The sequence below is a fragment of the Mustela nivalis genome (assembly GCF_964662115.1).
Source record: "Mustela nivalis genome assembly, chromosome: 13".
Taxonomy (NCBI): domain Eukaryota; kingdom Metazoa; phylum Chordata; class Mammalia; order Carnivora; family Mustelidae; genus Mustela; species Mustela nivalis.
The window spans coordinates 88,543,820-88,564,871 of record NC_139032.1 but is presented as its reverse complement, the minus strand read 5'-3'; the positions used below and the strand labels follow the sequence as shown (position 1 = coordinate 88,564,871).

Genomic DNA, 21,052 nt, shown 5'->3' with positions numbered 1-21,052 from the left:
AAGCCTCTACCACTTGGGTTGGCACACAGAAAGGACTCAAAAAATATTTGTTGAATGAACAGATGAAACATGGCCAATGTGTTATTTATAATAGGGAAAATCTAGAAATGGTAAATGGGTTAAGTAGTTCACGGCATACATACAAGATAGAAATTATGTAGCCATTACAAATAACACTTTTATAAGATTTCCAGTAATACTGGAAAAGTTGAAAGGGATGGTGTTAAATGAAATAAGGTAGAAGACAAAAAACCCAGAAGCACATATAACAGAAATGCAGTAACTAAGGGGTATAAGGCATGATTCTACAATATATCACTTTCATAATAAGAGCTTGTTTTTTAAAACGAAAGAAAAATAAACTTAATTGCTTAAACTAAGAACTGGAAGGCACCTATGGTTTCTTTACAGATCCTAAATTCTTTTCAACATTAAAAACATGCCAGTTGATAGATACGTAAACAACACACCAGTAACACACCAGAGGACCAGTGTGTTTGCCAACAGTTTATGCAAGAGAGAAGATGAACAGTCTCTTACAGATAAGAAGATGGAGCGAGACATTTTAATTCACATGTTAACATTCACATTGAAAGCACAGCCTTGCTTTTCCAGAAGCAAATCCTTTCCTTGTTAATTTAAAAAGTCAACAGACGCCCCCCCCCCTTTAGTTTAAATCCAGCTTATTCTGAATGCACATCATCGACACCGAACTCACTGCAGATGCGTTAAGCAAGACTCAGCAGCAAGGAAAATGTCGACATCTGTACGAAAACCCAGCATTCGTTTAGAGGAAACACAAAAGGACGGCTACGCCCCGCAGAGAGAGAGACAGTACCTTGTGTGGTGGTGACGTTAGAAGACGGGGTTGGTGTGATTATCCCAAAATTAAAGCCAGTCCTAGGGAGCGCAAGAAGAGAAGTTAAAGAAGAACAAATACCTGGGGTATTTTTGCCCGTTTAATGTCACATTTTACAACTTAGTCACACGATCGATCTGCTCGTGGGAATTTACAACTGAGAAGATAAATGAGAGCAGAGTGAAGTATGACCTCAGAGGGAGTCAAGGGCTCAGAAGGACAGCCGGGCCTTCCGTGGCAGAGTCTGGGTGGGGACCTGCGTCCGGGAAAGCTAAGGAGCAGTCATGGAAATGCAACGGGAATGTCCATGCAGGCATGGTGTGTGAGGGCAGAAGGCGTGTCTCGTGATGGAGGCAAGAGAACTGGGCCAGGGAGAACACCGTAAAACCCACCGCAAGATCAGAGAGCTCGCCAGGAGCATGCCACACTACCAGGGGGCAGGGAAGAAGGCAGGAAATAGAACCCACCACCCCTGCTGTTTGGACAGAACAATTAGTTCTCAGCTGGGAAAATTCGGTTCAAACCCTTCCCAGACTCTTTTTTATCAAGCCCTCTCTCTCTCTCCTGTTGTAGATTTTCTTTAAACTGTGAGTAAAGATACCATGGCCAAAGGAGAAAATTCAGCACATGCATGAACCAGAAGAGACTACTCACTGTGACGAAAGTTCAAATAGCAAATTTAAAACCATAGTTTCAAAACATGAAGGGCCAAGCGTATGAAACATAGTATTATAAGGATTTCGGTTTCTCCAACCCATCCCTGCCTTCCACGAAAGGACAAAGACCATCAAAGAGGATGTGTTCAACATTTTATCATATTAAAAAAAAATCCTTTCTTTGTTCCAACCTCAGTGAAGAAATTTTATCTAACAGAGGTAAGCCACTGACCCAGTGACCCCAACTTTTGGGAAGATTATCCGTTTACAGAAGTGAGGATTCGCCTTTGTGAATTAGCAATAACTCCTGGCACTGACCTACTCTTCAAAATTGGCTCCAAACTATCTTTGAGAAGTATAAAACACAGTGATTGACAAAAAGAAGAAATAATATATAATCTCCTTCCTCAAATTCTATTCTAACCCCCTCCTTGCTCTTCACGTGTTAGGGTGAATGACACGAAACACACTCACATCAGGGGAGAGGCCATGGTTAATTTGATTACAGTCACAAAAGCATGAAATGGAAGAGCTCCAGAAGCTTTCCTAATGGAACTGAACACGCAACCCTGCGACGGCAAAAACAAAATCTTTGGACAGGCTTTTGTCTCTGCTCCACAGAGCTTAGCTACAGACACCTTCCACAGGGTCCCACACAAGTGCCCCCAGCAGAGAGAAGAGCCCTCTGAGGTTAATCCAGGCTCCCGTGGAAAGAAGGTTAGAAGACACTTGCGAATTTAAAAATGACTCAACTTTACAAGTATAGCCATCATTACTTTTAGAAAAGTGAAACACGAACGCTTCCCCATATCTATGTAAGACCCAGATTTTCCAATGGCTACTGTCTTTTATCACTTCTCCCAGTTTAATGTAGTGACCTCTCAAACAGTAAGGCTGATCTAAACGTCACACCTCGCCCCCAAATGGTGTGAGAAGGCAAATATGTCAGGGTGAATAAGCTGGAAGACCAATCACAGAATCTGACACGGACCTACTACTCAAAGAAAAGGAGGCTTATCCTGAAAAACAGAACAAAGAAATATATAGTAACATACATATAAACTTGAACTGAAAATGGGAAACACAGCTGGCCCTTGAACAATGCGGGGGTTAGGGGCACCCACTCCCACGCAGTGGAAAATCTGTGTATAACTTTTGATTCCCCAAAACTTAACTATGAATAGTCTATTGTTGACGGGAAGCCTTACTGACAACGTCAACATCTGATGAACTCATATTATACGCATTATATCCTATACCTTATAATGCAGTAAGCTAGAGAAAAAAAAATACTAAGAAAATCATAAGAGAAAAGACATCGTACTGTTTATCGGCAAAAAGCCTGTGTGTAAGTGGGCCTGCGCCCTTCCGACCCGTGTCACTCAAGGGTCAGCTGTAGATTGACATTAGGACAACAAGCGGCTGCTACTATCATCGGACGCATTATTGAAGTGATAAGAACTCCGGGCTCACATACAGTTAACAAGCAGATAAATATACCTCTGACTGTAAGACTGGGGGAAGCTATCTATAAGGTTGCTAGCGATCTGCCACGAAATTTAAGTTCATTACTGACCCTGCCGGAGAAAATGAGAAAGACTTGCTGAGCTGCCCAGCAGCAGGCGGGGGAGAAGTCACAGCTGTTTCTATCTTGGTTGCCCCTGGCCCTGAAATCATGGGAAAGAAAATAAGAACATTACAAAAAAACTGTTAGAAACACCGTTCCAGTTTGATGGTCTGTGCAGCCCCAGCCTGCGGGCCCCACTGTGCTCTCCTGGTGGATCGGGTCAGGGGCCAGGGGAGCGGGTGTGTTCCAAACTCGTGTGAAGGCCTCTAAACTTGCTCGTTGGTTCTGTCAGTGTTAATTCCAAACCAACACATACCCCACCCTCCTTTCCACAAAAACTATCAAAATGATTTCAGTGCACTTTAAATAGAAACCTTTGAAAGTAATTTTATAATTTTATAAGCTATAATTTATAATAAAGTTTTATAATCACAGAAAAGTAATATATATTGAAGGAAAAAAATCCAAAGAGAAACAGGGTAATATGAGAAATATGTCTGAATTAGTGATTTCATGGCCATTGACTTTCTCCCTACATCCCTTCATTTCTCACAGAGGATAGTTTTATATTTAACAAATAGGTTTCTTTCTCCTTACAGAAGTAATACATGATTGCTGTAATGCCGAGAAGTGTCGAATGCTGAAAGTGCAATCCAACCTCTTCCTCACGTTCAATTTCATTGTTAAGTACTCGTGAACAGTTCGGGGGATTATCGTCCGTCTCCCTCCTATTGCTCTACTTTAACAAAAGAGGGAGGGAGAGGGACACTTTATCTAAAAAGCCCAAACTGGGGTGCCTGGGTGGCTCAGTTAAGCATCTGATTCTTGATCTCAGCTCATCTTGATCCTGGGTTCCTGAGTTCAAGCCCCAGGCTGAGGTCCACGCTGGGTGTGGCACCTACTTTAAAAAAAAAGCCCAAGCCAAACCAAACGGAAGAAAAAGTACATTCTCTTCAAATGAGTCCAAGGTAGATATTAGTGAAATTATGTAAAAAACTACTATAATGTAGTGTGGTGTATAATAAGGATATTCAATGCCACCTTGCTTATACTCTTGAAGAACTGGAAACAGTCCGAACTATCAGCACAGTACTGGTAGACCGGAGCAGGGTCAAGTCCTAGGCTCCCACTGATACAGTGAGGTAGAGCTGTGTGAGATATGGAAAGATGAACAGAGTATTTACCGCAACGGGAGGAGGGTTAACACATACAGGATATGGCCATTTTCCTTTGAAAAACATCAATGAAGTAACCTTCAAGATATACAAATTAAATCATTAAGGGCTTTTACTTCCAAGATACGAATTTAATGGGCAACTTTTACTTTCTACATCATCTCTCTTCCATGTAGATTTCTCTGAGCAGCAATAACAGTTTTATAATCAGAAAAAACAATGAAGGTATTTCCATTCTTAACCATAGAGGTTTCAGAAAAAAATTTTTTGAAGAAACTTTTGGTAAACTTTTAAAAAGCATTTCTCAGGGACATTTTTCTGCCTCCAGAAGTCCCTTTCCTTTGATGATCCAGCAAGTGAAAATAGAAGTAAATGGTCTGCAATGGAAGACAGTATTTCACAATCGTTGCTACATGATGCATCTCAGAAATGTTGAGGCAATCACGCTAACTGGGTAAGATGTGCGTGAAGCAAATGCCTTAGGTTTCCTCAGTTCTTAAATTAAGGAGTGACAAAAAGCCCTTTAGAGTGGTCCTTGACAGAAGCTGGGATATAGGGTCTTTCAAAAACTTTCTAAAACATTAGCCAGAAATGGAAACCAACTTCTTAATCCTAAATGATTCAATAGTCTTTGGCAACTCCGCTCAGTTTTTCCTTCAGTTAACTTTAGATCTGCATCGAGAAGTGCTACATACCTCCTTCCCGTGGAGAGCTCGCACGGCAACAGTGGTGGCTCAGCACTAATCCAAATTCTAGAATACACCTTTGGCGTACACGCTAATGGCTCTCCTGAGTGCAAGGACTACTTACTGAAGATAAACCCAGTATCTAGCCAGATAGCTTTTGGTTACAGAGAAAGTTGGAATGACCGTATGGCTGAGCAGGGATGACGGAAAGCAGGCTGCTAATGTGCGGGGTTCTGTCTCCAACAGAATCTGCCCTGAGACTCACCTGAGGGCATGAATGAAAACAAATGCTGGAGTCCCAGGTGGGGCAAAAACTCAGAGCTGTGGGAGGCATAAGACCCCTGAAGCAGAAACTAACACATGCCAAATTAAGGGTAATAAAAAAGGCGCCAACAGAAGGGGATGCTGAGGATGACGTCACACCAACATCAGGTTATGTGTAACCTTGTGTTTCCAGGTGGTTTGGGCAATGTGGACCCCTGGGTCAAAGCACCAATGGGGATAACAAAAACTACAAATTTTAGCTAAGAATGACTAAGCGTGAGTGGGTACTGGGAAGTACGCAAGGTCATAAAATCTGATACTGACATTTACTCTGACCTCTTCTATCACAACACATCTGTTTTACCTTCTGCATTTTACCAGCTTTGAATTATCACTGTGAACCAAGAGGATTTTTCATCCCTTTTAGTAGAACAATACAGGTCATGTTCTACTCCCTTTCCCTCTTGACTTTCCAGCAAGGCTGGTGACGACAACACTGTTGCTCCTTTTCAGGAAAAGCATTTCTAGGAAGATTTTTCTCCTACTGTGCTCAAATTTCAGAAGTCTGCAGAGCTGATGAAAGGCTCACTGATTTCCTGGAGACTGTTCATTGACTGAGGCCTTCCAAAGATCTCTTTAATAGTATCCTATGTCAACTGCCTCTGTGATCTAGAACACTGAACTGCTGTGTATATGGGGGGGAGGGATCTTTTGCCCTTTTTTTTCACAAAAGTAAAAACGCAAACTGACCTGAAGCTTTATCACCTGATGACAACTGACCAGACACTGGCATGGGCGCTGATGGCTTCAGGGAATTTATCAGAGATCCCTGTAACAGAACACAAGCAGAACATTTATGTAAAACCACTAGCCATCCTTTAGAAAAGAAACATGTAAAAGGAGAACATCATTAAAAAGTAAGCAAAAATACTTCTATTTAGCGTAATTTAAAAAAATCCTTACAATTTAAGTGAGTATTTTTAAATGCCTGCTGTGTCTAAGGGCGCACTAGAGGATGGAAACAGGAATATCCAGCAAGCTCCAAGAACGCAGTCTTGCCCATGTGGCTATTTTCCCAGTGCCCAGCACAGTGCCTGGCACACAAGAGGCACCAGATTATCAGGCAGCTGAGTAAATGAATGAATGAAATGGGGGTGCTGGCTCTCAATAGATTTATGGTAAAATAAAAAGCCAAACTGTTTCACTTCTCCACCTCTGGGCAATGTTCTTACTCATTTGTTATGATTTATGCCTACTCAGGTGTCCTCCAAGGCCAACATGGAACCCTCCAGAAGCACGACCAGATGCTAAATGCTTAAATGCCATTTTAAGTCATGGCAAACTAAGGCTCAGAGCCACGCTGAGAACTCACAATAGGCAAATTCTAACGTCTAATCTCAAACACAGTCCAAAATGATTCATCTCAGAGACATGGAGAGTAGCAGAGAAAGCAGAGAAATCTTCTTAGGGAAGATTTCAGAGATAGCTTAAGCTACCTTTTAGCCATCTTTGATTATTCTTTTCTGGTTTAACTATTTACAATATAACCTATTTTTGTAAGAAACCATGTTTATCAGGTAAAAACCTAAATGTAGACATAATGAACATTACCAAAGAGGCAAGCTCTGAAAAACAGACATTGCAGGAGAAGCCAGAGAAGCCGCTCCCCAGGCACTGATCCTGAAAGGCGCAGTGTGAGAACCACAGATGGGAAGAAGGTACGAGAGCTGGGCTCCAGCTCAGGCTCCAGGATTTACTGGTCGTGTGAGCTTGCATCACTCGCTTGTGCCCAGCTTTTCCTCATCGGTGAAACACACTTAAATACCTGTCCCATTCTACTGCACACGGCTGTCGTGTGGTTTAATGAAGATCATGTTAAGTGAAGGTAAATCAGAAACCGAAATAACCCTCACAGTGATAAGGTATTAGAATTATGACCCAAGATGTCCAATGGCACGAGAAGACAGACTGACCTACTAAGTTAAGACCGGCATAAATTATAGGGAAAGCATCACAGGTCTTTGTCGGACTTACAGTTTGTTTAAACGAAGTCAGGACTTAAAACAGGACTGTCTTCAGTTTCAAAGACAGACACTGCATGGCTGTTCAAAAAAGCAAAAATCAGGAAGTCACCTGCTTAGCCTGGGTAGCAGCCGCTGGGGTCATCGTGGGGTGAGAGGTCTTGGCTGCAGAGTATGGCACCGAAGAACTGGGAAAAAAACAAAACACAAAAGTGTATGCTCAAGAGAAAGGCATGTGGGCAGAGACGTAATTCATTCTTGAACCCACTGTCTAGCCAATAAATGATACCCATTTTGGGCAACATATGTCAGGGACCCCAACCAAAATCACGTGACACTTTCCTGAAGAAAATATTCTTTAAATAAAATTTGAGTCTTCAGCATGAAAATCAAAACAGTGAGCTTAAAACTTTTTTTTCTTCCTGAAATCCTAAGAAAAAAAGTTAAAACTATTCAGAAGTAGAGCTTTTCCTTATCTGGACAGTCAGCCTACATTATCCTCTCCCTTGCCCCCATTCCGAGTTCCAGGACTGTGGGACCGGATTATCTTCTCCAAGCCTGAGAACGTGCTCGACAGGATCCACGGGATGTCAGGAATGACTGTGATAAATGGCTCTGGGGCGGGACTCAAAGAGGAGACAGAGACCGCCCCCTCGAGCCCAGCGCCCACGAGGCCAGCACACGAGAGAATCAGATGCGCCCCATACCATGCAGCTCGCACCTTCGTTGAGGTCTGAAAGTGTATCCACTATGTACGAAAACGAGATCTTTTGGTAACCCTGGACACAGTAATGCAGTGAACAGTTACTTCAATAATTATTTGGTGTCAGTGCGTGAGGGAACAGACCTGCCTGCTTAATGCAATCACGGATAAAAGCTCTATTCCCGGCTCCTGGGAGCAATGTGTTCACCTGTCCTCAGTCCAAAGCAACTCTGGTAAGGACAGCAGCACTACCTGTAGGATCTAGTTTTACTTTTCCGAATTCCCCCTAGAGTAGGGGGGATTGTTATTTTTCCACCAAAAAATTAACTTGGAAGAGGAAACACGAAAATAAATCCATGCCTCATAGAAGAAAATTATCAAACGATGTTAACGCCCTCGCAAGCTCCCCACGAATCTGTTGGATCGACACAGGACACTTTCCAGGCTTTGTGAGATTGGGCGACAAGAAGCAAATGGAGTTATTTTCAATGAAACAAATCCCCTTTGCTTTTCTGTGAAGACAGAAGAAGCTAAGAAGCTATAAAAGTGTTCTCTCAAGAAACATGTCTCTGCTCCCCTGAGATGTTCCACCAGAGAGAGAAGGAACGTGGGAGTGGGGCTGAGGAAGCCTGGGGCAGACACAGCAGACCTGGGTAAAGATGTGGTTTGAGCTCCTAAAAATCACAAGGGAAATCAAAATCTTTTATGCATTCCCAAAGACAAACAAAAAAGAAATTATAAGTAAAAACAAAAGCAGCAACTCACCCAACTTTGGAATATTTTTTACACCCAAAACTTAAGTCATGACAGGACGGTAAATGAAACCATGCACGAAACAGACTGAGTATAATTACTGCTCTAGCTGCTCGTGATAATGCTATAAAATCTCTCGGGTGTCCTAAATCCCCCAACACACAACACTGGGAACTCACAGCACCGCTGCACTGGGCCACGTGACAGCTCTGCAGAGAGAAACCGCTCAGCACAGTCCTCTGACAAACCTATGGATTAGATGGGACCGGCCATGACCACAGAGTGCGACAGTGAGAAGGGATGGCTGACTTCTCCCTTATAGCAGTACAGGCCTGAGAGATCAGAACTTCATCTGATGTGCTCTGTTCCACACCCGAAAACACAAGTCAGAGGGCCGCAAGCAGACACGGGCAGTGCAACAGGGCTCCAAAGAGACACCCACTACAGGCGTCGCGGATGACATTACATTACTGGCGACACTTGAGTGCTGCTTTAGAAATGAGTAACGGGGTGGCATGGGTCACGGAGTGTGGTCCAATTTGGTTCCTGGAGAAAAACACTTTGAACGGAGTCCTCTGGCTCTCATTCCCTAGATCTCTGATAAAAATTAAGCAACAACTACATGTGAAAATACCAAGTATCATGAACACAGGAGACGTCACTATAGACCTTCAATTCAAGCACTGCCCTGAACAAAAAAGAATCACTCTGCTCTCTGTTCTGTTGTTTGCCACCCCCATCAGTGCCACCTGGCCACACAGGCAGGCCAATGTGCCCACGCTGCGGGGTATGCGTTCTGCACACGATGACAAAACTGAATTGTTAAGACCATGAAGTGTTAAAATGTCACCTAGACCTTTCTCAGTAGTACTTTTGAGGTTAATGAACTTGAAACAAGGCAACTATACTCTTGTTGTGAAAGGGGCCAACTACTCGTTCTTTCACCTATTTTAACGTATTTTTTAAGTAAGCTCTATCCCAACGCCGGGCTCAAACTCAAGACTCCAAGATCAAGGGACGCCTGGGTGGCTCAGTTGGTTGGACGACTGCCTTCAGCTCAGGTCATGATCCCGGAGTCCCGGGATCAAGTCCCACATCAGGCTCCCAGCTCCATGGGAAGTCTGCTTCGCTCTCTGACCTTCTCCTCGCTCATGCTCTCTCTCACTGTCTCTCTCTCAAATAAATAAATAAAATCTAAAAAAAAAAAAAAAAAAACTCCAAGATCAAGAGTCGTATGTTCTACCAACTGAGCCAGCCAGATGCCTCTATTTCAACATTTTAAAGGACTTAAAAAATAAGAAAGCCAGTTATGCCTTATTTTGGTAATTCTTCATCATTATCACAGCATCCTGCTACAGATTCATCAATGACACAGCGGATCTAAACTGTGGAAGCAACTCAAATGCCAACTAATGAACCGGGAATTTTTTGGTAATAGTTTAAGGAAAGGTAAGGCAAGTGAGGAGGAAGGACAACATTTCAAGAGCAACTGGGGAAATAGAACAAAGATCAGGAGAGAAAAGGAAAGCAGATGATACAAGATGCAGAAAACAAAAGCTCTTGGTCCATTTTCTCGCCTACCAGATGGACAGTCACCCTGAAGTCTGATAACAAATGTGACACTCTGGGCAAGGATACAGGCGAGCTTGTCATCATACACTGCCTGCGGGAAGATAAACGATACGACCTCTACAGGGGTAAATGCGGCAACAGCTGTCATAATTACGTCCACGTATGTCCACGAGTCCACAGATGCCTCCGCGCCCTCCCCAGTCCTGCACTGGAGAGGTAGCCTGCAGATACAGCGAGCTGCAAGCATGCAAAGTAATCAACACGTCCATTTATCCTAGCATCGTTGGTAACAATGTCAAGAGGAGCAACCCCCATGTCAATCAGTGCAGGGAGGGAAAAAAAGCTAACAGTTCATTTTTAGGAGTTTCTTATGTCAGTGAAGACTGTAACGGCCAACCACTGCTCCCCATTGGTAAATTTTGTGTCCTTGAAGATTTAAAACATTTTCCAAAATATCATTAAAAGTCTTCTAACCCAAACTGCGGTTCCTGCATGAATGTTCAGATGCCAAATGACTTAAATACTGTAGGAAATGCTTTAGAGCTCTGAGAAAGGCCTATGTTAAATATAAAAACGGGATTCTGTGAAGAATTCATAAGAACATGGAAAACGTTCACAATAATGTTTCATGATTAAGCTGAATAGAGGAGGTTGGTTACAAAGCAGCATGTAGTCAAACTTTAAAAAAACTAAATTTTCGGGGCACCTGGGAGGCTCAGTGGGTTAGGCCTCTGCCTTCGGCTCAGGTCATGATCTCAGAGTCCTGGGATCGAGCCCCACATCGGGTTCTCTGCTCAGCAGGGAGCCTGCTTTCCCCTCTCTCTCTGCCTGCCTCTCTGCCTACTTGTGATCTCTCTCTCTGTCAAATTAAATAAATAATCTTTAAAAAACCAAATTCTCAGAGAACAAAGATGAATAATATGTAAATAGTGACTAAACCTTTGTGGTGGGAATAAAGGTGATTTTAATTTTGTTCTTTTTAGCTACCTGCTTTTTATAATTTCTACAACGAACATTTATAATCAGGAATCAAAGTTTTTCCTAAAGTTAAAGTGGGGCAACAACTTTAAATCAGTGAAAGAAAGAACTGTCAATCTAGAATTCTTGGTGAAATATCCTTCAAAAACAAAAGTGAAATAAAGACTTTGGCACACACATGAAAGCTGAAAGAATTCAGATCTACACCTAAAGAAATGTTAGAGGAATCTCTTCAAGCAGAAGGGAAACCACAGCAGACAGAGATACAGGACTAAACAAAGAAGGACAATAGAAATAATAAAACCATCTGGGTAAGCAAAAGAGGTTTTTCTTCTTTAAATCCATTTCAAATATGATCAACTATTTATAACAACATATTGTGGAGGTGATAACACAGCTAGAAGTAAAATGTATGATGATGACAACGGCACAAAGGTGGGGAGGGCAGAAATAGGAGAATACTACTGTCAGATTCTTACATGGTATTTTAAAAAAAAGACTTTAATTATTTATTTGAGAGAGAGAGAGAGTGGGCCTTCATGAGCTGTGGGGAGGGTCAGAAAGAAAAGGGAAGCAGATTCCCTACTGAGTGGGGACACTGACATGGGGTATGCCAACAGACTGGGGTAAGTTAAAGGTGTACACTGTAAACTCTAATGCAATCACATAACTAACATACAGCATTATAGCTCATAAGCCAACAAAAAAGATAAAATAGAATCATAAAAAATACTCAACCCAAAAAAGGAAAAGAGGAAAAATGGAGCAAAGAACAGATGAGACAAAGAGAAACCAAACAAACCAAACAGCAGTACCAGAGATTACAACCCAACATCATATACCACATTAAATGTAAATGGTTTAAGTACTCTAATTAAAAGTCACAGATTATCAGACTAGATAAAAAGCAAAGACTCAACTACATGCTGTCTACAAGAAATCCCCTTTAAATATAAAGACAGAAAAGAGGTTCAAAATAAAAGGATGGGAGAAAGATGTGCCATACTAGTACCAACCAAAGAAAGTTGGATTGGCTACATTAATATAGAAGAAAGCAGCTGCCTTCGGCTCAGGTCATGATCCCGGCCTCCTGGGATCGAGTCCCACATCGGGCTCCTTGCTCCTTGGGGAGCCTGCTTCTCCCTCTGACTCTGCCTGCCACTCTCTCTGCCTGTGCTTGCGTGCTCTCTCTCTGACAAATAAATAAAATCTTTTAAAAAAACAAAACAAACAAAACAAAAAAACTTAAAAAAAAAAGAAAACCTCAACACCACTTTTAGTAACTGACAGAATAAGTAGATAAAATCATCATGAAAATAGAACACTTGAACAACACTAACAATCAACCATCTTAACTTAATCGACATTTATAGAACACGCCCAACCCACAAGACAGAATACATGCTCTTTTGAAGTGCACAGAGAACATTTACCAAAATGACTGACACTCCAGCTCAGAGGCTGGCAAACTACAGAACAACGACCAACTACCTCTTTTTATAAATAGTTTTATTGTTAACAGCCATGTCTATTTATTTACATATGGTCTATGGCTGCATGCAGGCTACAATGGCCAGGATGAGCAGCTGAGACAGAGACTGTATGTCCTGCAAGCCTAAAGTATTTACTGTATGGCCCTTTAAGAAAGGGCCTTCCATGGGGTTATGGACATTGGGGAGGGTATGTGCTTTGGTGAGTGCTGATTCACAGACCTGTACCCCTGGGGATAAAAATACATGTTTATAAAAAATAAAAAATTAAAAAAAAAAAAAAAAAAAAAAGAAAGGGCCTTCCTGATCTCAGTTCTGAATCATAAAAGAAGTCTCAATAAATTGAAAGACTTCAGGTCATTCAAAGCATTTTTATTTTAAAGATATTATTTATCTATTTGACAGAGAGAGAGAAATAGATCACAAGTAGGCAGAGAGGCAGGCAGAGGGGTGGGGGGAGTAGGCTCCCTGCTGAGCAGAGAGCACAAAGCAGGGCTTGATCCCAGAACCCTGATATCACGACCTGAGCCAAAGGCAGAGGCCTAACCCACTGAGCTACCCAGGTGCCCCACAAAGCATGTTCTTTGATCACATGGAATTAAGTTAAAAATAATAAAAAGATATCTAGAAAACATCCAGTTATTTAGAAACTAAATAATATACTTTTAAATAACATAAAGGTATACATATATTAAAAAAAAAACCTAAAAGGATAAATTCAGAAGTATTTTGAACTGAATGAAGATAAAAACATAACATATTCAAAATCTGTGGGATATAGCCAAAGTGGTTCTAAGACAGAAGTGTACAGCACCAAATGCCTGTATTAGAAGAATGGTCATAAACCAATGACCTTAATTTCCACCTTATAAAACTAGAAAAAGAAGAGCAAATAAAACCTTAAGCAAACAGAAAAATGAAAAAAAAAAAGTAGAAAAATAATAGGAAAAAAAATCAGTGAAACAAAAAGCTGGTTCTTTGAGATCAATAAAACTGATAAACCTTTAGCTAGACTGATCAGGAGAGGAAAAAAAAGATACAAATTACCACTAACCGGAAAAAGGGAAGTGAAATCACTATGAATTCTGAACACATTAAGAGGCTACTAATCTGGGACTATTATGAAAAACTTTGTAAGTGCTAACAGACTCAACAACTCAGACAAAATGGACACATTTCCTGAGACACACAAACTACCAAAATTCATTCAAGAAGAGAAGCTGAAAAGTCCTACAGCTATTCAAACAAACAAACAAACAAACAAACAAACACCTGGAAATTTTAAGCCTAGATGGCTCTACAAGTGACTTCCACCAAACATTTAAGGATGAAATTAACAAATCTACATAAACTCTTCCAGGAAACTGAAGAAGAAAGAATACTTCCCAACTCATCCTACAAGGCCAGCATTGTTCTGATACCAAAACCGAACAAAAACATCACAAGAAAAGAAAATCTACACACAAATATCCTTCATTAAGGTAGATACAAAAATTCTTGATAGAATTTTAGCAAATGGAATCCAGCCTTATATGACAAGGGCAATGCATCATCATCAAAGATTGGTTTAACAATCAAAACCCAATCAATGTGATGAGGCTACCAAGACAACTTAAGAGGGGGTGGGGGGGAAGAGTCTTCGACAAATGGTGCTGGGACAACAGGATATCCACTTGCCAAAGAATGAAGTTGGACAACCGTGTCACACTATTTACAAAAATTAAGTCAAAATGGATTAAAGACCCAAATTAAGAGTTAAAACTAAAAGATTAAGAAGAACACATAGATGTAAATCTTTATGACCTTTGATTACACAGTGGTTTCTTAAGTATGACATCCAAAGCACAGGTAAATAAATAAATAAATAAAACTTCATTAAAATTAAAACTTTTGTGATTCAAAGGACACTATCAACAAAGTTGATATTAATCAGGTGGTTTTTACCTGGGGAATGGGAGACAAAGGATCCATTTTAAAAAGGGCAAAGATCTAAATGGACATTTCTCCACAGAAGATACAAATGGTCCGTAAGCACCAGTGGATGCCCAACATCTTTAGCCATTAGGAAATGCATTTTAAAACCACATGATATACCACGTAACACCCAAATGGGATGACTATAATCAAAAACATGGACCGTACAAGTGGTGATGAGGATGTAGGAAAAATGGAACTCTCACTCAATCCTGCTGGGAATGTAAACGGTGTAGCTGTGCTTTGGGAAAAAGTCTGAGCTATGTTTGGCTTAAAAAGCTAAACACTGAACTAACAAGATGATCTAGCAATTCTTCTAGCAATTTTTCTTTTTAAAAGATTTTATTTAGTTGTTTATTTGAGAGAGAGAATACACTCACAAGTGAGCAGGAGGAAAAGAGCAGAGGGAGAGGGACTCGATCCCATGACCCTGAGATCATGACCTGAGCCGAAATCAAGAGTCAGATGTCCAACCGACTGAGCCATCAGGTGTCCCTAGCAATTCTGATTCTAAAATATTACCCAAAATACTTGAAAACAGGGACTCACACAGACACTGGCATACTGTACAAGGACAGTACACATTGTCCACTACATTATTAACAATAGCTAAGAGGGGGAAACCTACGTGTCCATCAACAGATAAATAGAATATATCCATACAATGGAATATTAATCAGCCATAAAAGGACTGAAATTCTGACAAATGCTACAATTTCAGTGAATTTTACAAATTCAAGTGAAATACGCCAGTTATAAAAGGACCAATAATATATGATTCCACTTAAATGAGGTACTTAAAATAGGCAAATTCTTAGAGACTGAAAATAGGATAGAGGTTACCAGGGCCTAGGCGGGGGAAGTGGACGGTTACTTAATGGGCACAGGTTCTGTCTGGGATAATGAAAAAGTTCTGGAAATAAATAGCGGCGAGGCTTACACAGTATGGTAAATGACTTAATGTCACTAAAAATGTATACTTAAAAATGGTTAAAATGGTAAATGGTAAATTTTGTTATGTATATATTCTACCATGATGGTTCTGTTTCTACCATTCCTCCCTTTAGCCCTTTCTTAATGTAAGAACCAGAAGCTTCCTGCTAAAGCCATAGGGCATCACAACTATTCATGCTTATCAAAGCTCATAGAATTTTACACTAAAAAAAGGTGAATTTTAGTATATATAAATTATGCCTCAATTTAAAAAAATTGCTAATGTAAAAAACAAATCAGATCAGGTTATACAACTGCCCCAAAGCATGCAACAGTCTGCAGCCAGGTCCTGACTACGGCTCACTAAATGCTACAGGGCACAGAACTCCACCCCTGCCCCTGCTCCCTGACCTCGGCTCAAAGGTGTCCTCCCCCCTGCTCCAGCCACCAGAAAAGCCTCCTGGCCTTCCCGAACTTGCCAGACATACTCCTGCTATAGGCCCTGTGTTTGGGGCTTTCTGCTTTAGGATACTCATGAGATCTGTTTGGTCTTTGGCCTTTTGGTCTTTACTCAAATGTCAAGTGTCAAAAGCCAATGGAAGGAAGAATTTTCCATAGGACAGGAAGATCCAGTTTAATGGTGAGAGCAATATGGTCTGGTGCTTCTGAAATACTGTAGCCACTAACCACAGGGGAGAAGCACCTTCTTTGGCCACCCTTTTCTAAAACTGTAGCCCACACCCAGATCAGTCCTAAAATCCCTTCCCTACTTCAATTTCCTCCATCACACCTATCACCATCTTAAACACTGCATATTTTACTTACTCATTTCACTTATTGTTTGTCTTTCCATAACTAGGGCAGAATTGGTTGGTGGATTTTTTGTATTTTTTTTTTAACTGCTTTATCCCCAGCACCTAGAACAGTGTATTAAAAGTATTTAATTAAGGGGCGCCTGCATGGCTCAATCAGTTGGGCTTCTGGCTCTTGATCTCAGCTTGGGTTGTGATCTTGGAATCATGGAATCGAGCCCCCTGTCGGGCTCCATGCTCGGTGCAGAGTCTGCTTTCTTCTCTCGCTCCCTCTCTCTTTGCCACTCTCCCTGCTGACAAGCTCTCCCTTAGATTTTTTAAAAGATTTTATTTATTTATTTGATAGAGATCACAAGTAGGCAGAGAGGCAGGCAGAGAGAGAGGAGGAAGCAGGCTCCCTGCTGAGCAGAGAGCCCAATGCAGGGCTTGATCCCAGGACCCTGGGATCATGACCTGAGCCGAAGGCAGAGGCTTTAACCCACTGAGCCACAAAGGTGCCCCAGTAGTTTTTTTAAAGTACTTAACTGAGCATTTGTTGAAATAAATAAATAAATGAACACCAAAAGCCCTGAAAGAAATGATGTATCAGTTAAGCAACTGCCTTCAGCTCAGGTCATGATCCTAGAATCCCAGGATTGAGTCCCACATCAGGCTCCCTGCTCAGCAGAGTCTGCCTCTCCTTCTGACCCTTCCCCTTCTCATGCTTTCTCTCTCTCTCTCTCTCTCAAATAAATAAAATCCTTAAAAAAAAAAAAAAAAGAAAAAGAAAAGAAAAAGAAGAAGAAATGATGTGTCTGGTGTGTTTTGGTAAAAAAATCAAAGAAACCAGCACCCCCACCTCATTTAGCCTCTCGTCATACTTCACTTCCTGCCAGGAGTCTGGCCATACTGGTCTTCTTTCAACTCTGCCTCAAATGTGCTCTACTCTGTCGCGGGTTTGGGCTTCTGGATAGGCTGCATCCTCTGTCCAGAACCCTTTTCCCTCCACAGGCAGCTTCTGGTCACTTTCAGCTAAAGTACCTTTCCCTTACCAAGCTCCTCACCAACCCAGACTCCATTAGGATTCCTCATTACATGCCTGTACTTCCTCACTGCACTTACTATACTACAATCAAGTAACTCCCTGTGTAATTGCCAGTGGCTCTTGGTGGCTGTCCCGCTAGAACGTAAGTGCTGTGAAAGTGGAGACTTCTAAGTCTTATTCACGACTACCTCCCTAATAACCCAGGGCAGCATCGCACTCCTAGGAGATGCCCCGTGAGAATCGGTGGAATCCAAAGCGACTGAGGAACCGTTGGTTCGCACTAGATAAACCCTCTTCCTTAAAACAGAGTGGCAGGCTCGTCAATGAATGTAACAGATGAAGCCAATGAACACGGGCTACCCCAGTGGCAGAAATACGTACGCTCATCGTATAATAAATCTTCTGTAAGATACTGCTCAGAAAAAAATTATATGTAAAGTTAAGTACTTAAAATACATTCCAGGAAACTACCACTTACCAGAATATGAAAGTGGTTTCATAACAAACATGTTTTTCTCTCCACCTTTCTTATTGGAAGAGGTGGTAAATACCAGTTCACATTTCTCGATTATGCTTCGCATTAACCCATTACTCAATGCCTGGTTATTAAGGATGAACTACATTCCGGACACCGCACTAGAATGTTGTTTAATACCTCTACTACAGTCCAAAACTACAGGGAAGGAAGAGAATGCTTCTTCGAGATTCCTTTTGATTTGTTGTGTCTGTTTTTCTTAACTCAGAGAACAGGGCAAACTTGGAACTCTTCCTCTGACAAAGCCCTGATGAGAGATCTGCTCAGATGGACCAGGTGAGGAAAGAGTTTAAGAAAAGGCAAAGGGGGGGGGGGCGCGCCTGGGTGGCTCAGTGGGTTAAGCGGCTGCCTTCGGCTCAGGTCATGATCCCAGCGTTCTGGGATCGAGTCCCACATTGGGCTCCTTGCTTGGCAGGGAGCCTGCTTCTCCCTCTGCCTTTGCCTGCCGCTCTGTCTGCCTGTGCTCGCTCTCACTTCTCTCTCTATGACAAATAAATAAATAAAATCTTAAAAAAAAAAAAAAAAAAGAAAAGAAAAAAGGAAAGGCAAAGGGAGGGGTGCTTGGGTGGCTCAGTGGGTTAAGCCTCTGCTTTTGGCTCAGGTCATGATCTCAGAGTCCTGGGATGGAGCCTTGAGTCGGGATCTCTGCTCAGCAGGGAGCCTGCTTCCCCACCTCCTGCCTGCCTCTCTGCCTACTTGTGATCCCTCTCTCTCTGTCAAATGAGTAAATTAAATCTTAAAAAAAAATAAAACGCTAAGGGAAATCACTAAGAGGTGTTTGTCCTCCGTGGTTAGTGACTACAGTATCTCAGAAATCCCAGACCATAGTGTTTTCACTATTAAGCTGGATTTAACTGTCTTATGCAATATTCTGCCTTTTGGTGGCTTTTCTTTGCCTTCCCTGCACTAGGAACCTGGCTACAATTCCCCAGCTCTAAAGCACAGTTCTTTCCCTTGGAAGTTCACAACAACCACAAATGCCATCTTGGTATAAACAGCATACCAAAGCTTCAAGGTCACTACAAGATAGGAGAGTGGGTAGGCTTGTTTTTGGCTCTTAAGATAGCCCTGAGATAACTAAGAAATTCCTGGAACAGGCAGTGTTGATAAATGGACCAGCGAGGAATAAAAAGAAGGCTGATGGACTAGTGAAGCAGGGCCACCCGATAAGCCCAAAACAGAACAGTGAGCAGACCTGCTCCATGGGGTGGCAGAGAGCAAACATGATGTGGAAAAAACACAGGGCCTGCGGCCGCTCTTCCTGCTCCCGGACTCATCACCAAACACCAACTCCCTGAATGACATTGGTCCCCACCATCCCTGTGTTCAAAGTGAAGAAATGCCCCCCAACTCTTCCTGTGTCAGGGAGAGGATGCAGTGGATAAAGAGATCTAACCTAAGAGAACCTACGGCTCTGCCACAACAGTGTGATGACAGCAGTGCTGCCCCCTGCAGGCGATCCGTTGCTACTGCAGAAGAACTGCCTGGCGGAAACAGTCCAGGTAGTAACATACCCCATGGCTGCAGAGGCGGCGGTAGGATTAGTCTTCAGTTCCTGCACATTTACCACTTGAGGGACATTCTTCAGAGTTGATTCAGTCAAAGTACTTACAGCTATTTAAATAGGGAAGAGAGAGGCATATTAATTGCCGCAAAGGATCACAAATTCCAGCCATACACAAATGAATAACCAGGACAAAAAAATTCAAGCAGAATGTAATCTTCTTATATAAAGGAAATCTACTCTGGGCAGTTCCGCAGCTCTGTGCTCAATGGGACAGCTGGCATACTCCATTCGTAAAGATTATGAGATGAGGTTTTGTGCAATTTAATCAAATGTACTCGTTTAGGGAGAAAGAATCCCCCAGCCAGCTGTCACAGAGCAGAGCCGAGCTCCATGCGACACTGTCGGCTCATCCTGGAAACAGGTGGAAAGAGCTAGAGGAGTGGTGCTCAGATTAAGGGTTTCGGCCTGCTGCCCTCCGTCCGTCTGTCTAACCGTTCTTTCCCATGAGCGGCTTATTACTGTCAGATTCTGTTAGGTGCCAGCAAGACAAAAAACGTCAAAAATACAGTTTCTTCTGGGGCACCTGGGTGGCTTGGTGGGTTAAGCCTCGGCCTTTGGCTCAGGTCATGATTCACGGTCCTGGGATCAAGCCCCATATCGGGCTCTCTGCTCAGTGGGGAGCCTGCTTCCCTTCCTCTCTCTCTGCCTGCCTCTCTGCCTACTTGTGATCTCTGTCTGCCAAATAAATACATAAAATCTTAAAAAAAAAGTGTGTATATATATATATGTATACATATATATACATATATATGTATACATATACACACATTTTTTTTTCCTTCTCTAAAGCTCACAGCTTCATGAGACAGGCACACGAATAAGATGTGGGAAATGGAGCTTGGACAAGAATGGGGGGAAAGGCCAAGAGGCCTGAATTAAATAATGGCAACCGGGACTGGCGTGACACCTTTCCTGTCTTCAGCATGTCAGCTTGCATGTGTTTTTGGTCTTTTCACTTAAAACTGCATTCCAAAAACACTTAATGACATTTTATAATTATTTACTAGCACAGTCTGAGCAATGTTCTCGGATGAGTTCTTCCACACAGTTGACCGTGGTGGTGAAGGTGGAAGGGGGGGTGTGGGGCAGCTTGTGCATTCCTTCAGAAAAGTGAGCAGGCTTTTCTTGCCCTCGGCTGCACATACTGCATCTTTCATGTTCAAAGGTGCCTACACCTTAGAAATTTTTTGCCTCCAAAACGATAACGGAGATCACACCACCTCCTGCTGACTGGAATCATCCTACGCCCTGGCAGATTTTACGTCTATAAATAATCGACTCATCAGCGTGATTTGGGGCCAATTCAGCACAATGCCAAGATCCTGCTTCCTCCAGGTAACATTTAAAGGAAACATGGCAGATTTCTATTTTTTCAGAGGGCTCAAAGGTACCTTAAAAGGTTATCTTGTTTGTGCTCCTTCATAGCGACTTTAGGTTCCTTAATAAGCATTTTAATATTTGAACTTTTCTTAATGCTTTTATC

The 21,052-nt window shown here is 42.0% G+C and overlaps 1 protein-coding gene across 14 annotated transcripts in view; it reads right to left on the bottom strand.

The window, feature by feature from the left end:
• The window catches only part of NUP214 (nucleoporin 214), a 101,379-nt gene that overhangs the window by 33,246 nt on the left and 47,081 nt on the right, over window positions 1-21,052 (bottom strand). For 10 of the 14 annotated variants that reach the window (XM_082695971.1, XM_082695963.1, XM_082695970.1 and 7 more), the window contains 5 exons: window positions 19,517-19,616; window positions 7,341-7,416; window positions 5,958-6,036; window positions 3,092-3,182; window positions 839-900 (listed from right to left, as the gene is read on the bottom strand). In XM_082695971.1, the coding sequence (XP_082552097.1) occupies window positions 839-900; window positions 3,092-3,182; window positions 5,958-6,036; window positions 7,341-7,416; window positions 19,517-19,616 (408 nt within the window). The remainder of the gene's footprint in view (window positions 1-838; window positions 901-3,091; window positions 3,183-5,957; window positions 6,037-7,340; window positions 7,417-19,516; window positions 19,617-21,052) is intronic. The other 4 variants (XM_082695975.1, XM_082695976.1, XM_082695965.1 and 1 more) reach the window with 1 other exon arrangement.